This window comes from Hirundo rustica, chromosome 1 (genome assembly GCF_015227805.2).
Source record: "Hirundo rustica isolate bHirRus1 chromosome 1, bHirRus1.pri.v3, whole genome shotgun sequence".
Taxonomy (NCBI): Eukaryota; Metazoa; Chordata; class Aves; order Passeriformes; family Hirundinidae; genus Hirundo; species Hirundo rustica.
In genome coordinates this window covers 87,024,945-87,045,189 of record NC_053450.1, presented here as the reverse complement: position 1 = coordinate 87,045,189, position 20,245 = coordinate 87,024,945, and the positions used below count along the sequence as shown (strand labels likewise).

General features: G+C 39.3%; 1 protein-coding gene across 2 annotated transcripts in view; it reads left to right on the top strand.

Moving 5' to 3' along the window:
* Positions 1–16,473, top strand: part of LYRM4 (LYR motif containing 4) — an 87,432-nt gene extending 70,959 nt beyond the window's left edge. For both annotated transcript variants that reach the window (XM_040061941.1, XM_058420317.1), the window contains one exon: positions 16,108–16,473. In XM_040061941.1, coding sequence (XP_039917875.1) covers positions 16,108–16,170 — 63 coding nt within the window. In that variant the 3' untranslated portion in view covers positions 16,171–16,473. The remainder of the gene's footprint in view (positions 1–16,107) is intronic.
* Positions 16,474–20,245: the final 3,772 nt, after the last annotated feature.

Below are 20,245 nucleotides of genomic sequence, written 5' to 3'. Positions count from 1 at the left end.
TGATAAGCCTGAGCTCCCTGCCTGGTCCAGATGCTCCATGGCTGTCTGTGTGTGCATGGTTTAGAAAACTGCTCTTTCACAAATAGCTACCAGTCCTACAAGCAGTGGAACACTTCAGAAATCATGTTAGTAGGAGGTCAGATCCTCCTTATGCAAGTACGAGCAGGCTTGGTTGAGCTTCTTTCTGACTATAATTTTGGTCTGGAAGAGCAGTGAAAGCTTGTGACACAACCACAGTTGTCACCACTTCTTCAGTATCTGAGAAAATTCCCATTGACTCATGCTGTGTTAAACAGTGGCCTCTGCTCTGGTGAATCAGCACCAAGCTCATTTTAAAGTTTCAAAATTTGTACCGCTTCTTTATAACATGGACTTTTGAAACAATAGTTATCTTCAAAAAGTCTCTTCTCTTTGGGATTAGCTCTATTTGCCATTCTCTAAAACAAACATATACAGCATGATTTGTTTAAATGTGGCTGAGCACTGCCTCAGGAGCCACTGAATAGGCTGAGAAAATACCACCTGGCATGATGTGAGAGTATGAATCCTTTTGCATACATGCTCCAGCTCTGATTCTGCTGAAGCACTGCCTGCATGAGAAGAACCAATATTTATGAGTATGTCAAAAGATAAAAAGTTCAAATACTTGGATGGGTTTGGAAGGAAATCAGATTCTGTTGATTCAGCTACAAGGAGGTCTTCCCAGAAGAAGCATCTGTCCTTGGTCAGGCTGCTTTCCTCATCAAGGATTCTCATGATAGCAGAGGGTAGCTGATGGACACAAGAAAATGACCAAATTGTTTTTCTCTCTGACATGTAAGTTGTGTCCCCTGCAAATCACAGTTCAATGCAGGCAGGAGAGGCCTGTATCAATTTTAAATTGAAGCTAGGTTTCCCAGAAGGCAAAACTATGGGGTGACCCCGTATCATCTTCTTGCTGGTTCTGTCAGTCCCATCACCAAGCCTCACAGGATACCAGACCAAACACACATCATAAATAAGATGGTGAAGGATGCTTTTCTTTGCATGTGAGCCACCACACTCTGGAGGTCACCACACAAGGTTACACTGTATTTACTCCAAGGGTCCACTCCAGTGCAGTGGACTTCGTGACCCAGAGTGTGGTCAGTGGACACAGCTGGGCACTCTGAATGACTCTGCTTTAACAACAGTAAGAGCAGTCAGGTCACCTTTTTCTACTTCTACTGTCAAATGGATTGCAGGGGGTCATGATACACTTCCAGTCTGTTCAGAAATCGTGTCTGCAATTGTCCTGTTTCATCTGCTCCTGACCACGTGGATGTTGGCTGGTGGAGTCCTTTCTCTGAGTTACCTTCCTTCCTGGTACCTAGGTATGAGGAATATACCACTTGAAAACTCCCACTGAAGAAAATAATTTCTGAGGAAAATAGAAGTAGAGTGACATCTTCTTTACTCTCTTAAACGTATTACAAGGTCAAAGCAAAATGATCAACCACGAAGCTTGAGAGTTCAAAAGAATTGCCAAGTACACATGTACATGGTAGAGCTCATAGCCACGTGCCCCAGCATGCTGGGGAGGCCAGCAGGTGAATGAGTTCAAATGGGGCTTAGACAAATTAATCACATCTGTTCAAATGGTGTAATGGTTACATGGCCATGAAGTCGCCAAAAAGTTGTTGTCATGGGAAGCAGAGGGAGGTATTCCAGCAGAAGGATGTATGCATGTGTGTCACATTCATGCTCCCTTTCCCTGAAAAACTGCTTGTGCACTATGGTGTGCACAAAATACTGGAAAAGGTGGATCCTTAAATTGATCCAGTTATCAGTGCTTATGTCCCCCACCCTACACCATTCTATTCTCTTTGAAATGCTTTTGGGTTTGTGACACTTGTCATCTACCTCTAAGGATGGGATCACATTGAGAGAAGTGATGATAAGAGGAAGGAACTGTTTCCCTCTTCTCCTGGGTGCTCCAGCCCAACCTGACCACCTCTGTTCCAAAAATGAGACATCTATTTTTAATATTTAAACATTCACAGTAATGCTTATAACTTCATATGGGATGAAAGAAACATTTTTCTTGTATCCTTTTGTGTTTTTAAAACCTCTTTGTAATTGGAAAAGGGAATTTTCATTTGCTGGTATAAACCCCAGCATTGTTCAAATGAGGATGATGCTTTTGTAGATTTTTAATTTGCAAAAATATTTGCTATCTTAATTTTTGGATGAAGTTTTAGTTGCTTCTTTGTTTCTTAATCCAAGTATTACGCTATCAGGCAGTGGAGACCTGAAGTCGAATTTTTTCCATCAGGAAAACTAAACTGCTTTAGTTCACTCTAGAAGCAGCACGGAAAAAAAAGGACTACATGCAAGTGGATGCTTTGAGTCTGCTGTTGAATTTAATGAGGTAGTCAGATTGATTTGTACCATCCTGAAAGTTTTTCCCTCTGATATAAGGATTTTTAGAACTTCCTGAGAAAATTAATACTATACTGAAACTAGACCTTTTCATAAAGACTAATGTCATGAGGGGTATTGATATATAAGCCTCACAGAGTACCTGGGACTGGAAGAGACCTCCAGAAATCTCTGCTCCAACCCCCTGTTTAGAGATGATCAAGGTAAAGCAGGTTTATCTATAGAGCAACTTGCAGATAATTGCAAGACTAACTTCAGTTTAAATATGTTTGCCTGTGTATGGAATATAATTCTTAAACTCACAAGGTCTTCTGTCTGTTGAGTTCTGCAAAATTATTTCAAGTTTGTGTGGTTTGAGCAATAGAGAACAGCTGTGTTGCACAAGAAACTGGTGGGTTGCTAGTCTTCTCATCTCTAGCTGTGAGGGCGTATCAGCAGCTTAATTGAAACAAAGTGGGAATATTCAGAAAATACTTAAGACATTTACTTTTAAGGGGTATCTGATCCACAGAAGTTGCTGTGTGGTGGGAAATAGTATTGTCTGCATTGATTGTAAGATCTTGTATATGATTCCATTTTAGTAAATATTTTTCCATTAATCACATCTATTCTGGTATATCTATGATGGCCACGGCTTGTGGGACATTAATCATCAAATAAGGATCATCTTTTCAAGACTGGGATGTAAATTTAGCATATGGAGCTAATTGGATTTGGGAACCAGAGCAGACAAGATTTGTTCCAGGGCTAGTGTGACAGTGGAATTACATCATGCTGTGTTGTTTATTCAGTTGTGCATGTGGAGCACTGAGCAGGAGTAAAATACTGCATTGGTTAAGCAGTAAGTGGTTAAACACAGCACTTAGGCTTGCATGTTTTTTATGTGGAATTTTCTGGAATGTCTTTTGAAGTGCCACAATGCCATCTACTGGCTCACTTTTCTGTGGTGGTGTGAGGGTTTTTTTTGGTGGTTTTTTTTTTTTTTTTTTTTTTTTTTTTTTTTTTTTTTTTCCCAGAGGGGTGTTTCTTTGTACACAGGCTTATATGTGAGGGTTTTTTCCCAGTATTTTTGAACAGCAAAATAAACAAGCTGAGATAGAATGAGAAAAATCATTTTTGGATGCCTATGTTTGTTAAAGGACATAATAAATTTTATACATTACAGAATAATTTTCAATCTTTTACCAGTTAGTCTTGCTCTCCTTTGTTAAAACTCTGAGATGAATAATACTGAAAGATAAAGGACAGATCTCTGTTTTACATAATTACTTGTGTGTAGTAGCTTCACTGTTTTCTGTTTATAGTTAATCACTTTCCCTTTTTTCCCAAGGTTTTTATAGAGAAAAATGGAAAGAAAATTAGGAAATACTTAAGGTGTCAAGCCACAGAAGGAGGAGTGTGCTGTATTAGAAATTTCAGACAGGATTCCTCACTGACAAATTCCTAGATTCAGTCTATTCCCCATAACTGCTTCTTGTCTCCTCCTTCCCCCCAACATGTGTTTAAATAGCCTTTTCAAGATTCAACAACCTTCCATTGACCAAAAATTCCATAGACTTCTAACAACTGTTATGGAGAAGTGTGTATTAGAAAATATTATTCTCAATATCAGACTGTTCAAACTGTAAATGAGAAGCGGGCAATTCTAAGAAGTTTTATAAATTCTTGGTTTTCATCAGACTGACTAATAGTACCTATAGGAGTAGCCATCTGTCTTCCATTTGCTACCAACAGAAACAAATGGACAAATATAAAAATAATTAAAAAAAAAAAAAAAAAAGGCAGGAACTGTAGGTACAGGTAAAAACTGGGGTTTTTTTAATTTAATTGCTGGGGTTTTCTTTAATCTCTCTGGAGAGTTTCCTTATTAGTTGGTCATTTTGTTTGTCTTCATAAAATACTCTTCACTTTTAATTTGTTTTTCCCCTTCACATTCAGTTTTTCCTAACATGTTTTTCATAATCCTGCCTTTACTCAGTCTAGTTAGGAGAAAAAGAAACATTGGTAACGGCTTGTAACAATTTGAATTGGGGTTTTTTTAATAGATTTTTAACTCGCTCAAGCTCTAGAATCATTATTTAAAACAACAGAGCAAGAAAAAAATTTTCAGCCGTTTCCTAGAGGGCCTATAATGAAGGTAAATTTAAACATCTGTGCTTTTCCTGGCCTTTTACCCTTTATCTCACTGACATTCAGAAGGTCAAGTGGATCTTGCCAAGCCCAGTTTTTATCTGGTAGGAGCTGGATCTTGCTGACAGCTGCAGAGCGTTTGCGCGTCAGTGTGTGCGCTGGTGGGAGAGCCCGGGTGCTTTTGGCCAGCTCGTAGGGAAGGGAAGGCGTCTGTGCGCTCGTCAGCGCTTGTTTGGGGCAGTGGGTTATTGCCCTGCAGCTGGTGGGCTGTACCTCGGGAGCAGCGAAGCTGAAATGATCCCGCTTGGCACCCGCGGTGTCTTTTTTTGTCCCATAAATGGCCCGTGTCAGAGCGGGTGCGCTGGAAGTGCGGCTCGTCGGCAGCTCGGGCTCCCCAGTCCGTGCTGGACGAGCCCCCCGGATGCCGAATGGGAGCTCTGCCGAGGGGAGAGCCCTCAGTGGCGGTCTCCGTCCTCAGAGCATCGCTCTGCTGCTTGGGTTTGGCCGGGGTGTTTTGGGTGAGGAATGCTCGGCTCTGACATGTGCAGAGGAGCAGAAGTTGCTCCCTGCCTGTGTTTGGAGTAAGTGCTAACCTCCTACTCCTAATTATTATCTGTGCTGCAAAATACTAGGGCAAGTTTCTGTTTAGTGTGACATTAAATAAGGGAGGACTGGCAAAACCAGAAAAGCAAACAGGGTGATTTTATACCACGTCTTCCATTACAATCTCTTTTTTCCCCCTTCTTTGAACTGTCCTGTGCTATTGCAAAGAAGGAAGAACTAATTAGGCCAGTTGCTGAAAGTGTTTTGCCACCCACACTACTGAAAAGAACTCCTTGTACAGAATTAGCTCTTACCAGCTGTGCTAAATCCAGTAATTTATCTTTGCCAAAAAAAAAAAAAAAAAAATGCTGCCTTAGTTTAGTCCAATTAAACAAGTTAATGTAAGCAATACCCTATATCCACACAAACACAGATATCTCCTGCCTAAAAGCTGTGGGGTTTGCAAATAATTATTTTCTCCCTTTCTTAATTCTCCTTCCTGTTTGTAAAAAGGGCTGGGCAGAGGAGCGCTGGGAAGTTAACTCATGTGTGTGTGGAAGTGGCCGAGTGTGAGGTGTCCCCCTGAGGAGCCGTGATGGCAGGACAGGACACCCACCTCAGCTCGGGCAGGTTGGAGCACAAGGGCTTGGCTTCGGCTTGGTGTGGTGCTGCAGGGGATGTTTGCCTTGGCAAGGGAGCGATTCCTGCCCCAGGGGAGAGGCTGTAGGAAGTCAGAAGCCTACCTGCCCTTACCTGAGTAACTTCAAGAGGAACAGAATGGTTCACTGTGTTTGCGGTTATGGCTCCGCAGAGGTTGATTAATCAAGTAGATCAAAGTCATGGTTTTTGTCTGAGTTGTTGGTTTGGAAACTGAGCTGGACCTCAGAAGTGATTTCAAGGTGACCCTGGCACAATGAGAAGTTCTCTGGCAAGTGAGGACTCACAGGCCCAAACATTGACTGAAATTCAACAAATCTATCCTCAGTCCTAAAGCATTAATGTCCTTTCTTCTTATGGGCTTCCTGCTCAAGTTTTTAAAGAGTGTAGACAGTCCAGGCAGTGAGGCTTTCTGTATGGCTTTCACTGGAACTCTTCCGAAAGAGGGGAGGAAAAGAAAAATGCTCTTTGAAGCTTGGAGGTTTGGGGATAGTAAACCAAGAATGATGGCTGAGCAAGAAAAAAGAAATCTTTAGATATCCTCCATCACAGAAAGTAAGATAAAGAAGGAAATTATGAATTTGTCAGGAACAGATGACTGTGGTTTAGTAATCCGTAAGAATTTTGAAAAAAAAAAAAAAAAAAAAAAAAAGTCTTTTTAATGCAGAAAAATAAAAACTTATTCCTGTCCTGATACAGTTGAAGATCTCCTAAACAGTGCAGTAGGGACTTGACATGTAAGTATTTGCCTCAATAGGGTGTTTCTTTCTGGGCAAAGGTGCAGATTGAATCAAAAACATTCAATACAAAATTTATCTTTGTAAATACAGCTATATTTTATGATTTGTTATTTCTGCTCTTTCAAATTTAATTTTGCAATTTGGATGGGCACGGAGAAAAACCCAGCCTACAATCACATCTGAGGCGTATGTAAGGCAACATCAGTGCAGAGGAAGAGACATATTGGAACCTTAAAGTAAACTGTTCCTCATATAAAATTAAGTTTAATCCTTGGTTATAGCCTTCTTGGAGAACAGGGGAAAATTAATTTCCTCTGTCTCTTATGTCTTGGAAAATTGTATATGTTACAGATTTGACTTTTTTTTTTTTTTTTTCCCTGAAACATGAAAGGTCTTGTTATTTTAAAATACAAGTAAAGCACCAGTCAGTTGTCAGTTTTACAAAATACAATGTACCTGCTGCCTTCCTGTAACCAGAACCAGGACTTTGGTAAGGAGATTTGGAGTCTTGAAGAAGACTCATCACCACCAAATAATTAAACTATGGCCAACATCCATTCAAATCCAAAATTCAGCAGGTCACTGTCTTTCAGGTCCCCAAACATAGCTTCAGTAGCAGATTAAAATACATTCTTTTAAACATTATTCTGGCTCAAAGGACATTACCAAAACAGAAAATTTAAATTGCTAGGTTAAACAATATTACAGTTCTGAGTCACCTGAACTTTTCCCCTTTATGTTTGGTGTTTCAGATAAGATCAGAATAAAGAAAGAAAACAAATCCAAGTTTATTTAGTTAATATGATATTCTCTTACCAAATGTACACACTGTGTTACATTTGAAAGGAAAAATATTCGATGCATGTTTCTGTAATAGGTGATTGTGCCAACCTGTCTTAATTGATGCAGTTTGCCTGCTAGCTGCAGATAATTCCTTTGTCTAAGCTAGTAATCAAAGATCTGAGCTGTGAGAGTAATTATACATCTCTGTACTTCTGCTACCTATATATACTTTCTATAAAATATTGGGCAGGATGCTGCAGAGAAAGGTAGCTCCCACGGGAGAGTCCTCAAGCATAATACATGTTGTGTACTTGTTATCCATTTGTCTCGTGGAGTTATTACTGCAGGTGTTCGTGCAGCCTCACGCTTTGGTGCTGCAGAGACTGAGAAAGGTTCTTGTTCGGAAAAATCAAAGTGAAAGTGTAGCAAATGTGACTTTTGCGCTGTGTAAGATACTACAGGGATGAAATCTGAATGGATGTGAGCATTGGTCCAGCTGGGACCAGAACAGCTGCTGGCTTCAAAAGCAGAGGTGACTGAGGTTTTCCATGCTGCCAAACCAAATGCATGTTCTGGAGCCATCAGCATTGCCATGTGTCACAGCATTTTCTACACTGGAGAATCAATGGCTTTAGCTGTTCCCACCACTCTAGGCTCACTTCTGGGCTGCTTTTGATCTGTGTGAGCTACAACATATTCTCTGCATGTTTCTTGTATGCATCTTCCCAGAACTACATCCAGCCAGTCCTGCTTTTCAGTCCTTGGTATCTTGGTACCTGCTGTCTGAAAATGTCTTAGCTCCCAAAGTTCAGTATTTCCCAAGGAACATACTTTATGTACTTTTCCCCTTGCATGTACTTTATGGTCACTTAAAAATGTGGTGAAGACAAAGGTTTCCAAGGCTTTAAACAATCATCATTTAGACAAGCAAATCTCAGTTAAAAACAGAAAGTCCATGTACCATTTCCGCTGGAACTTTCTCTGCGTTTGAGTGGTTTGAGATGAAATCAGGTACTTTCAGGAACTGGAAGGAAGAATAAATGTAGAAGGTCATGGGCATTATTCTAAAAAAAGGCAAGGAAGTACAGGTGGATGAGTAATTTTCTGGAAAATGTTAATCTACAGACATGCCGTATACATCTTTGTGTAACTGTTTAGCAGCTCACCCCAGCAGCCCAGGTCCCCAGTTTACATTAGAAATAAGACTAAAGATGATTCTTTCAGTACATTGCATTTCTGGCATTTGACTTTAAATAAAAATGTTGTAAAAGGTGGTCTTTAAATTATGATAAAATTATCATAATGTTGTGGCAGCTCATTTTAGTACTGCAGTAGTTCAAGTATGAAAGTTTATTAGGGCTACAAAATTACTTGATCACACTACTCAGTAAGCATATTTAATATCTTCTTATACCTGTCTATAATGACTACATTTTCTTCACTGTTCCATTCCAAAAGTCTCTTAGAAGTAGTGATCCAAGAAAACACAGAAGAGTAAAATATTTTTCTTTAACAATGATAATTTAGTTTTTGTATGTATTGTGGAGTTAGTGTATCTGCAATAGACAAACATTACAGTACTTTCGTGGACCTAGTGCAGAATGTGTGTTTTGTGACAGTGGCTGTTGTATTATACTACTGACAAAAGTAAGGCAGGCACTCACATTGGCATTGATGAATTCTGCTTATGTAGTTGCTGCAAAACATAGGGTCCTCTGTGAATGGTCTGGGTATTTACATACCAAATGTCTCAGCATTACTAGACTACCTGTTATACCACACTCAGCACAATGTTATCCAGGTCTTTGTCTCTATATTTTCAAGTACTAATGTTCTATATTCCTTTCCTTGCCACACTCAGCATCTTAACTGAGTGATTTTTCACTTCTTCATTGAGAAAAATATAGGCTATATTGAGAAAAGATCAGTCTGTATTAAGTTTTTTCCCTTTACCTACATGGAATTGACTCTTTAGAAGACCTGCTTCTTCTATGTTTGGCTTTTTGAAGAGTTTGAGCTGCTCTGTGAAGGTTGAGGCTTTCTATGCAAATGTGAGAGAAAAAGCAAGATGCTGAAATAACATTAGCAGGTAACAAATAGGGAGGGAGGGAGGAGAGGTAGGAGCCTGGAGATTGCCAGGATGCTGAAAGCAGGAAAAGATCACACTCAGAACATTACATCTGCACACCTGCTTCTTCCTTGCATGTGTGTTGTATCAAACCTTCACCTGGCTGTTTAAGCCCCAAATCCATCAGTGCTTGCTTTCCTATGGCCCACTCTCTGACATCTTTTACGGTGACCTTTGCAATAGCAGAGGGTTGATTCTTCCCCCCGGCAGCCATCTGCTGTTGGACCCTGCATGCTTTTGGGATGGCATGTTTTCTTGTCATGCTCCTTTCTGTCTGCAGGCTGAGTGGCTTGCAGAAAGTGAGGGAAAGTGTGACTTTACTGAAGGACCACATAATCTGGTCCGCTTGGCTTTCATAGAATCATAGAACAACCCAGGCTGGAAGGGGCTTGAAAGATTCCTGTTTTGCTTTCTCTGATGAGGGCCTTTGTTACCTCAAGCTACATCAAGTGTAGCTATTTGGAGCAAAGGCCGTGTGTGCCATGCCCATGGTGTCTCTAAGGACAGGAGCATGTTTGTGTAATTTTAAGAAAAAACTGCTCTCTTAACTGAGGAATATTAAGTGTTTAAAAAGAAGAATCCCTCGCTATTTTAGATCACCATATACAAAATACACGTGAATATATATGCTTACAGTATTTTATGTAAATCATTGCTGGAATAGATGAGATTCTCTGCTCTTTTCACTGAAGAGTATGTCTTCAGGGAGGCCCACAGAATAAATTAATGAGAGTGTTAAATAAATACATCACCCTGCTTCTGATAGGCCAAATGAAGTTGTTCAAGATAAAGTGCATATGGTTCTAACAAAACTACATAATTTATCATTATTAAGAGAAATAACTTTCAGATGCATTCTCACCTATTAGCTGTCTTACTTTACTTCACAACTTTGTGAAAGCCAGACAAATGGTAGCAATAAATTAATATTTCCTGCCTTTTCAAAACTTCATGTAGCAGTGGTTGTAGGATATGTTATGGCACAAAGAAACAAAGAAAACAGCATTGGCAAAGCGCAGGCTTCCAGAAGTGAAATACACAATAGTTCTAACTTCTCAGCTCTGTGCTTTCCTTCATTTCCTTTCCTATTCTGTGTAGACAAATGGAAACAATTAAAATATGGGAAATGTCTCCAAAACAAGTTTTTTCCACATTTATTCCAGCTCTTATGTGTTTAAGAAGCTAAATGCATTTTTTCAACATTCTTTCCCGAGTAAAAATAAATAAGGCTGCTGCTGCAACATTTAATACCAACACAAAGATTTGGCAAGTAACTAAAGTTATTGATGAGGGTTTGGTTCCATTTGATTTGTATTAATTACTGTGTAGCACGCTGGTGTGTTTATTATTGCAGTAAAAGATTATTTCAAAAATGGCTATCCATATTCATTCAAAAACAAACAAAAACATTAAACTGACCTTAGTAAATATGAAAAAATCATGATAAAGTGTGTTGTGTGTAACATATCCAATTTAGGACGTGGGGGAGAAAAGGTGGTGCTTCTTAAGAACAATTACCACTTCACTTAAATTTGCAATAGGATTGCATATTGGTTGGTATCATCTACAATAGGAAAGACTCTAGGGAAACAACTTATAAGACTGTTGCCAGCTCTTAAAATAATCTTTATGGATGTACATTTCTGTTCTTGTCAGTATTCACGTAAGATGCATTTTATAGTCACCATGCCAGAAAACATGAACATGGAACTTCTTCATATAGTGTTAGAGGCCCAGATTAGCAGCCATAAATGCAATATGACTATAGAAAAATCAGGAATTTTTCTTCCTAGTTAAGATTCAGCAGTGTGCCCATGAGATACACCTGTCAACTTCCTAGGTGCAACAGGAAAAAAATCCCCTGATTTTATACATACATCCATATATATATATATGCATGTGTGTGTGTGTATGGTACAAATATGTTAATACACAGGACTTTTTCCTGATTCTCTATCATAAGGAACCATGAAAATGTATGTGTTTATATGCAATCCCTGGCTGTATTATGGTAACCATTTCTTGCCTGCAGATTTGTAACAAAAGAGAGAAGATGGCTGTTTATTATCTAGACATTGGTATTTTTCATATATTTATGCATGTGTATATAACAATCTATATATATATTAGATATGTAAATGGGCTTAATATGTAAAGCTGTACATATCTGTTGTACATCAGCTCTAGTTATGAGCAGCATTTCTTCAACAAAAACAGGAAACTATTGTTGCTTCTACAGTGATGACCCTCTTGGGAGATAAACTTTTTAAAAGCTTACACCTTAAGAAATTGCTGTCTTGCAGGGTTTTTATATTATTATGCTGTGGTGGCACTTTGAAGTGTTTAGGCCTTGCATTGTCCAGTGAGTTGATTCTACATAAGGTGAGAATGTTGCACCTTCTCCTGTTAGGTCGCTCCTGCTTTTGTCTGCCATCAAAAAATAAACAGTGGCATGGAAAAAAAAAAGATGTTAGTTTGCTTTTGAGGTCAGAAAGGCTGCTGCCTAGCTACTTACCTGAGTAATTTTAGGGCACTCACCCTGAAATTTATCAGTGAGACCTCACACAAGCAGGTAGCTGGTTGTTTGGAGATTGGCAATTTTGTCAGGATGATAAGGGTGAGTAATTCAGTGACAGTGAGAAAAAGTATCTTCATCAGGGCTCAGCAGGATTTGTTAAGTGTTCACAGGTTATACACCACACAATTACAATCCTGTAAATTACATGGGAGCAAGAGATGTCTGGCCACCTTTGTCCTGCCTAAAGAAGGAAGGAAAAATGTGGTGATTACTGAAGTCGACAGATGTTTATACAGAGCTATTAAGGAAAGATGCCATCAGACTTTTCAGAGCAGAACTAAGCACTTTGAGTGAGGCAAATTAGAAAAAAAATTCAAAACCCAGTCACCTTATTTTCAGCCCTGCAGAAATATGAGCAGTCACTTCTACCTCAACTCTGAGCTGCAAAGTAAAATCTTCATGTGGATAAAATACACAAGACATAACACATACCTTCAGAAACGGAAGATGATAATCTAGTATTTTGCAAGTAGTAGCAATGTGTCTGCAGGATCTACCCCACCAGCTGTGTGAAGATGGGAAAGCAGCCCCTAAGATCCAGATTAGCCCCTAGGATTCAAGTGAGCCTCTAGGATCCAGGTTAGCCCCTAAGATTCAAGTGAGCCCCTAGGATCCAGATTAGCCCCTAGGATTCAAGTGAGCCTCTAGGATCCAGGTTAGCCCCTAGGATTCAAGTGAGCCCCTAGGATCCAGGTTAGCCCCTAGGATTCAAGTGAGCCTCTAGGATCCAGGTTAGCCCCTAGGATCCAGGTTAGCCTCTGGGATTCAGGTTAGCCCCTACGATTTGGGTTAGCCCCTACGATTTGGGTTAGCCCCTAGGATCCAGGTTAGCCCCTAGGATGCAGGCTGCCTCCCAGGCCAGCACCGTCCCACTGCAATTACATCTGTCACATGGCTCGGCACGGAAGCCACACGTAACCTGCTCACCAGCCGCAGGTGTCCTGAGAGTCAGACACTGGCAGCCAGACACCTTTGGAGAGGACAGAGTTGTCAATTTGACTGGATTTGTTGAATTTTTAGGGTAATATTATGTTCTTTCAGTGTCTGCAGGACATTCAGATTTTGCTTCTGTAATTCTTAACTCTATGATTTAATTCTTACTGCACCTCCCCACTGACATCTCTGATGCACTGTTATATAGGGAAAACCTTTCCCACATGGTTTTTTCACCCAATGGCAATGAAAGATTCCATGAAGTGGCTAATTCCTGCCAGCTATTGCAAAGGACTAGTACTTGTTTCCGTATGTTTCCACACAAATGCTGCCAGAGAACGGTTGGGTTACAAGATGGACCAGTGCTTACTCTTCAGTGATTTATTTTTCCCCATTTGTTGTCTCACATCTGCTGATAAATCCCATTCTGAAGCCCTAAGCCTTCCCCTGGATTCAGACAGAAGGCAATAGTAAGTTTTTCAAGAAAAAGTTTTCTTGTTCACAAGGAACAGCTGATCGTATAGATTTGTACTAAATCTTTGAACAAAGACAAATTGTCAGGTTTTGAAGGCTGGACCTGTCAGAACCAACATACGTAGTTTTTGCAGGCAGAATTTAAACATCAAATAATTCAAAAGGAGCTGAGAAGCAACTTTTTTATATCTATTTATTGTCTTCTCCTGATGACAAAGTGGTTCTTTATTGCGCATTCTTTCCTGGGGAATTTAATTGCAATGTGTTACCTAAAGAGGCAAATAAACCTTCGGGGGTAACCAAGTTGCTGAGCAAATCGTAAAGCCTTTTTCCCCAAAAGTTTCCTGTGGTCAATGAAACTTCCCTGGCACTGACCTATGCACTGGCTTCCAGCCATCTTCCAGGAGAGTGAATGCAGTGTACAAGCTACAAACACGCATGATGAAAAAAGAGCACAATAGGTAGCCACTTAAGTCTCTGATTTGGGAGAATGACCCACAGTGAGTGTGTGCTGCTGAGGTGCTTTCTTTGGACTCAGGGTGGTGAGGACACTGTAAGAAGGCTGTTGTGGTTCGTTGGGTTAATGAGTGTCAGTGTGTAAATACTGGTGCAATCCTTCTGCTGAGGCAGGGGATGTTTATAAATGGGAATTTTTCAGCAGCTATAAATGGACGGTCTGTTTGTTTTGTCTAAGGCACATGGGAAAGGCTTGATCTTAACTTTAAAAATTCATTGCTAATGGCTTAAAAAAATTCTTAGGTTTCAAAGTTCATTTTACAGTGCCATGGCAGAGGTTCTGGAAAGGAGGCAGCAGGGCAGGCAAGCTGCAGCAGCCCAGCAAAGGCCGACAGCACAGCACTGGTGGCTCTGCACTTGCTGAAATGCCTGCACGCCTGTGGTTTGCTAAGGAAGCAGCTCACGCATAAATCTGTGCTTTTATTGCATTCGAGTCGAGAGGTGCAGCAGTAGATAACATCACCTGTTGGCACAGGGACAGCAAACAGCAGCTCTTACCTTTCTCCTACAAAGCCATCTGCCCCAGCTGAATATGATTGACTGAGAAGTCACGTACTCTGTCTCATCTATCTCCCCCGTTGGGGGAGAAAAAAAAAAAAAAAAATGCAATTCAGGTTTCAGCATTTTTGTAATCCCTCTGAGCCTCCCATTAAATTTGCTCTACTGTGTGGGAAAGGATTAAAGATTCTTTGGGCTCCAAAACACAGTATACAAAAATTAAGTACTTCAGCATGGTTTGTGGTAAGGCAGCAACTAAAGTGTATAGCCTGCCACATAACCCAGAGCAGCAAGTTCTCTTTGACAAGTAACACTTGTTGACAGCTTAAAATTTCTGTTGGTAACACGTGCCACAGTTGTGTATGGCCTTTGTTTTAAATATTCTGCATGCAACATATTTCATAAGTAACTTCAAAAATAATCAGTTGTTCATATGCTGTTACTAACTTAGCTCAGAGTGCCAAAAGAAGGAAATATTTGCTGGCAAGGAAAACTTCTGTTCCTTTATGAACAGCTTCATAAATGCTCCCTTGTAATAAATATTTCAAGATTAAAATCAATGTGTTACAAGTTTCAGACAAGGCTGTTTATCAAGATTAAAAGGTTCATTTCCTAAAAGGCGATATTACTCACATTTTGTGTGAGTGTGAGCACAGACGAGAAATTTTTATTCAAGAGCGGCCAGGATATTTTCCCCACAAAAAATGGTAAATGGAAACTGCCAAAAACATTCTTTCCCTGATTTTTTACTACTTTGAGATCCTGACTTGCTGTTAGGCTTAATTTGCACAGTATTAAATTCTACTAAATATACCATGCTTAGTGTAATTCAGCATCTAGCCTTTTTTGTCCTAGTTCAACACTTAAATCTATGAACCATTTTTCCTAGTGAAAAGGACACAGAGCTACTGCATACCCAGGCCTGAAGGAGAAAGTAGAAGCAAGAAAGGACATAACAGATATTAAAAAGTAGACTCCAAAACCCACACTTTTAAAAATAAATGTTGTCTTCAGCTTTCATTACCCTACTTGCATGAAACTTCTTCCTTCCCCATCTCAGCTGCTGTGCCAAGAGCTGTGTGTGACAACTACCAGCTGCTCATCCAGCCACAATTTACCAATGTTATGTAGCACATTAGAAAGTGCTAAAAACAAGGAGTCAAAGCATCTATGTTGCATTTTTGTCATATTTCATTTCCTCATTGCTCTATACAGCACAAATCTAGGAGGTCTGAATACTATCTCATCAACAAGAGGTAGCTCCAGCGTGTGTAAAATGCTACTGCTGAACTAAAACTCTTGAACTGCCTTCACCATTCATAAGGCAAATTAAATTAGGAGTGCAAAGGGACTGGAAAATAATACCATGCCATGCAATTTATATCTAGGCTCTCCACCCAAAAAGCATAAGAAAGATCTGCTGATCATATATATTTTTTTTTTCATTATATTTGTCTTTACATTTTTCTAAATATAGAACCCGCTTTTTCTCTGTAGTAACTTCTAATGTGATTTTTTGAGACCTTAAACAGTATTCCTCAATGTCATTATTTCAAGATTTATATGTGCAGGTATTTTATGTATTGGTTATTTTCCTTAAAGTCTAGACAAGTGTATTATTTACAAAAAGAAGTGTTTATAGAAAGAAAAATATAATTACAAGAAAGCTTAATATGTGGGCTATTCAGTTCTTGGGATTTTTTACTGATATTTTGGTTTGATTTCAGGTTACCATTGGCCAGCTGTACTCCACAGAAAAATTGGTCATTGAGAGTCCAGGAAAGACATAGCCAAGAAAAGCCTCTGATCCTGAAGCAACACTGGACCATCTTCAGCATCCTACAGTGCCACATACAGAAACATAAACTCACTGCACATGTCTGAGCTTGTCTGTTCAGCAGAAGAAATGCCTGAGAGACTCAGTTTTTGGCAACCAAAGTACTATCTTCTAATGGGTCACATGTTCTAAGATAAATGGCTGTGATTTATAATAGTATTTAAAGTAGTCTGGGAATCTGTTTGCTTGTATGTCCCATGTGATGGAATAGCTCCTGCCCTATTTCAACAATAAAACTTCATTAAACTACCTGTAACTAGATACATTATTCTGCTGCTGACCTTGTCTGTCACTGACCACAAAAAAGGTGTTAGATTTAAAACCCCTCAAGATTTAAAACCCCTCACCCAGTTACTAAGTTTGTATTGATCCTGTTCCATTTAAAAGTATCCAGCATCTGAATTAAATGACTAAGTATGTATTTTATTTAAAGTATTAAAATCAGAGATGGTCAGAATTTTCATCTCCTGGACTTTGATACTTACAAATATCATAGGCTGCATTGTGTGGTTTCCTTGAAGAGCATCCCTTGACTTTACAGGAGGTGATATAAAAGTTTCATTAGTTCTTTCTTTAGTTTCCAAGAGTAGGACCAGTCTTGTCCTACTTTTAGCAATTAACTGATCAGAACAGCAGAATGTAAGACTTGAATTACTGAGGCTTGGGAGCTTTCTAATGTTTTTTCACCACCAAGTCCTTTAATTTGTTGAGGTGCAGCTATTACCAGAAAGCTCCACATCACTTTATGAAAGATTTTGCCTTTTTCACAAACATCATGAATTTTGGCAGAAGAAAAAGAACCTAACTGGAACAGTAACTCAAGTGCTGTAAGTCATGAAGTGGCAACAAGCTTTGCCTAGAAAAAGTGGAACACTCAACAGAGCATTTTATTGGTTATTCTTAAATCCGTAGAATGCTCAACACTTTTAAGACCACAGGTTAATAAAAAAGCAAGCAAAAATTTTGACCAGATTCTGCTCAAGTAGTTGCTGTGTTTGAATTTGTTTTCTATTAGAAATCTGCAAAAAAATTAAGCAGTTCAAAGCTGGCATAGAGGGAAAAAAAAAAAATTCTTTTTATTTCAGTGAATTGTTCTGGGTTTTTTTAAGTAGAGAAACAGAAGCTCATAACTAGTTCCATGGCACTGCGGCCTTTGAAATTCATCCCTTATTTTTCTTGCTTCACAAAATTCATCTTTGTTTATATTCTTCTGTGTTGTTCATGCTCTGTGAAAACATTATTAAAGCAGAGTGTCTAATTAAAGTGTCTAATTTAGAACAAACTCCCATTCCTCACTGCCCCTTAACGTGTATTTTACCATTTTGTACAGTTAGATTGAGATGTATAGCAATGGATTTCATATGGACAATACAGTGCGCAGAATAAAATAGTGTGTACCTAAGACTGCAAATGTAGCCCCCTTCTCAATTTCAGATAAAAAGCAAATACAGTAATAATTCTCCCCTTATTACATGGATAAGTATTGCAATGTAAATTGTTTTTAGTGAACATTTTATTAAAATGGAATTTAGTTATTTTAATAGGTAATATGCATTAGATTCTGTATTTGAAATCTCCACATTCACAACTGGATAATTAAGTGCACTTAAGTTAATGGTGAAAGTGCAGGGGAAGAATGGTTTGATTGCTCTTTAAGCTTCCAGTGAGCTCACAGAAACGCAGTAACATCTATACACTCCTGGATGACACAGGCTTGGAAAGGCTGCCAGGTTTATACTGTAAGAAACTTGGTTGCTAAAACAGTACATGTAAAATCCTTGTCTAAAACAGCTTAATTACTGGAACAAGCACTGCATACCATTTCAAGATCTGAGAATGTATGCTAGGAAGCAAAATAAACATAATTATAAATAGCGTAGCCCTGATTTATAAAGAGGGACAACTCCATCGGTAACATTTTTACTATTTAAAGCTATGTTTTCACCGTATTTACAAAAAAATAAGGGAACTTTTTCAATGCATAATCAGTTCTTCCAAAATACCTTTCTGTGAAGTTCTTTAGCATTGTTTCCAACAAGAATACAGCTGTAGGTGATACGTGCTGTCATACAGGCAGGCAGTCATGGGAACATGAAATGTCTTATTAATTCCCTCCAAAGTACGAAGGACATTACTTCTCCATTAATGCCTGAACACTCTGTTGTTAAGTTTTTCTGGTAGATTGAACACTACTGCAGTCCCAATTTATGGCATCTGTTCCAACCTTCTTTCTCAAGTTTACCACTCATATTCTCTCTCCCTTACCTATTTCTACCTTCAGAGGAGCAGTAGTAACCTTCAGGTACAGTCTACAGAGAGGACCATCAAGGTAGGAGAGGGAAAAAGTAATAGGGCTCTGTAATTTCCCTCTGTCCCCAATCCATACTGCAGAGGGTAAGACAGTTCACCTTCTCAGTAAAGGACAAATTAGTTCTTCCTTGAAATTACCAATCAGCTTATCATAGAGTATTTATCCTGTACGTATTCAGTTTTTATACATTACTTATTAGAAGCAAGGTAAGACTGCTGCTACAGTCCAAAAGTCTGCATGACACTATCTAGCTTGTTAACAGGAGTGCAAAGCTAGCAAAGGTATTAGCACTTACTCCTCAAACCCAGCAGCATTTTAGGTGCTTGCTCCCTGTTTTGGACAGGCCTGTATGTTCCTTTTGCTTGTGACATACATTTAAGTGCATGGTCAGTTAGCGTTAATTACGTGCCTATCAGTTGTACGTGATTGAAAGATACCTACAAATACATTTTTCCCTTGCCTGATGCCCATTTTAAGGTATTTTGCCAAAACATGCCCTGTTCTGTACAAAAACATAGCTTGAAAGATGCTTTGTCATTGAAATCCTACAAGCTATGGAATGAAAATACTTGCTGACCACACCCGGCTTAGGAAGTCGAGCCCACGTGTAGGCTGGGATGATTCTAGTGTTGCGTTGGTCCCCTTGCCCTGTTCTTACCCTTGGCTGGGGATGTGCTCGCCGCCACCAAGGGAGAGAGCAGCCTGGAGCGCTGGCACTGTGGTCCAGCCTCGGAGCTGCTGTGCTCTTACAGCTGCACCTTCTGTGCTCCACCAGTTCCGTTTACGTTGCAATACTCATTAAATCTCTCTTGGCACGCTGTCAGAAGCTTTGTTGGATTTTGTCAAAGCAGTGTAAACAACAGGAATAGTTAAAACACAAAGGAATGGTCCCATGACTTATGTACAATGTCCACTGTTATAAAAAGTATATATTTTTCCTTAGAACAGAGCTCAATAAATATCTTTACTAAAGCTGCAATGCCTTAGCAAAACAAGGTTGCTTTTGTATTTTATTAAAAAGGTTTTTTCCTGATCATGACATTTTAGCAAACTAATGACCTCAGCAGTATGAACCAAAACTTGAGCGTTTGCCTGTACTGAAGTTTGTCCTTACTTTTACAGGATAAACTTGGAAAGAGTACTCTGAAAGGAAAAAAAAAAAACGATTTGATTAATCTTAGTAACTTTTCCAAGGACAGGAATTTCTGCTGTGTGTTACAACCTCTCAAGAAATTCTTCTGCAATTGAAAGCATGGCTTCAGAATGCCCAGATATATCAGAGGTACAGATTTTCAGGAGGAGAGCAACCCAAGTGAGAAGCAAGCGAACACTTTACATGCAGTATAAAAATAGGCTAAGAAGGATTTTAAATTACTACTCACTTTTCTCAAAAGGTATTTCTGTAAAAAAACAATCTTCCAAGTTTCCAGGCATTGAAAGCAAAACTTTTACTCTCTAACACCAGCAGACAGAATAACTTTATGGAGAAGCACCAGCCCCTCAACTTCACTTCCTGTAGTGCAACATAAATGCATCTCTCCCGATACCCAGCACAGACCATACGTACGTGTAAACAGAGCCGTGAAAGAGCTGTGCACTGACTGTTTTCCTGAGTTTTCCATAACGATCTACAGTGAAACCCTGGCATTATTCAAGTCAGGACTATACTGTTCGCTTTGTTCCACCATTCTTAACACAGGCATAATTATTTCATACT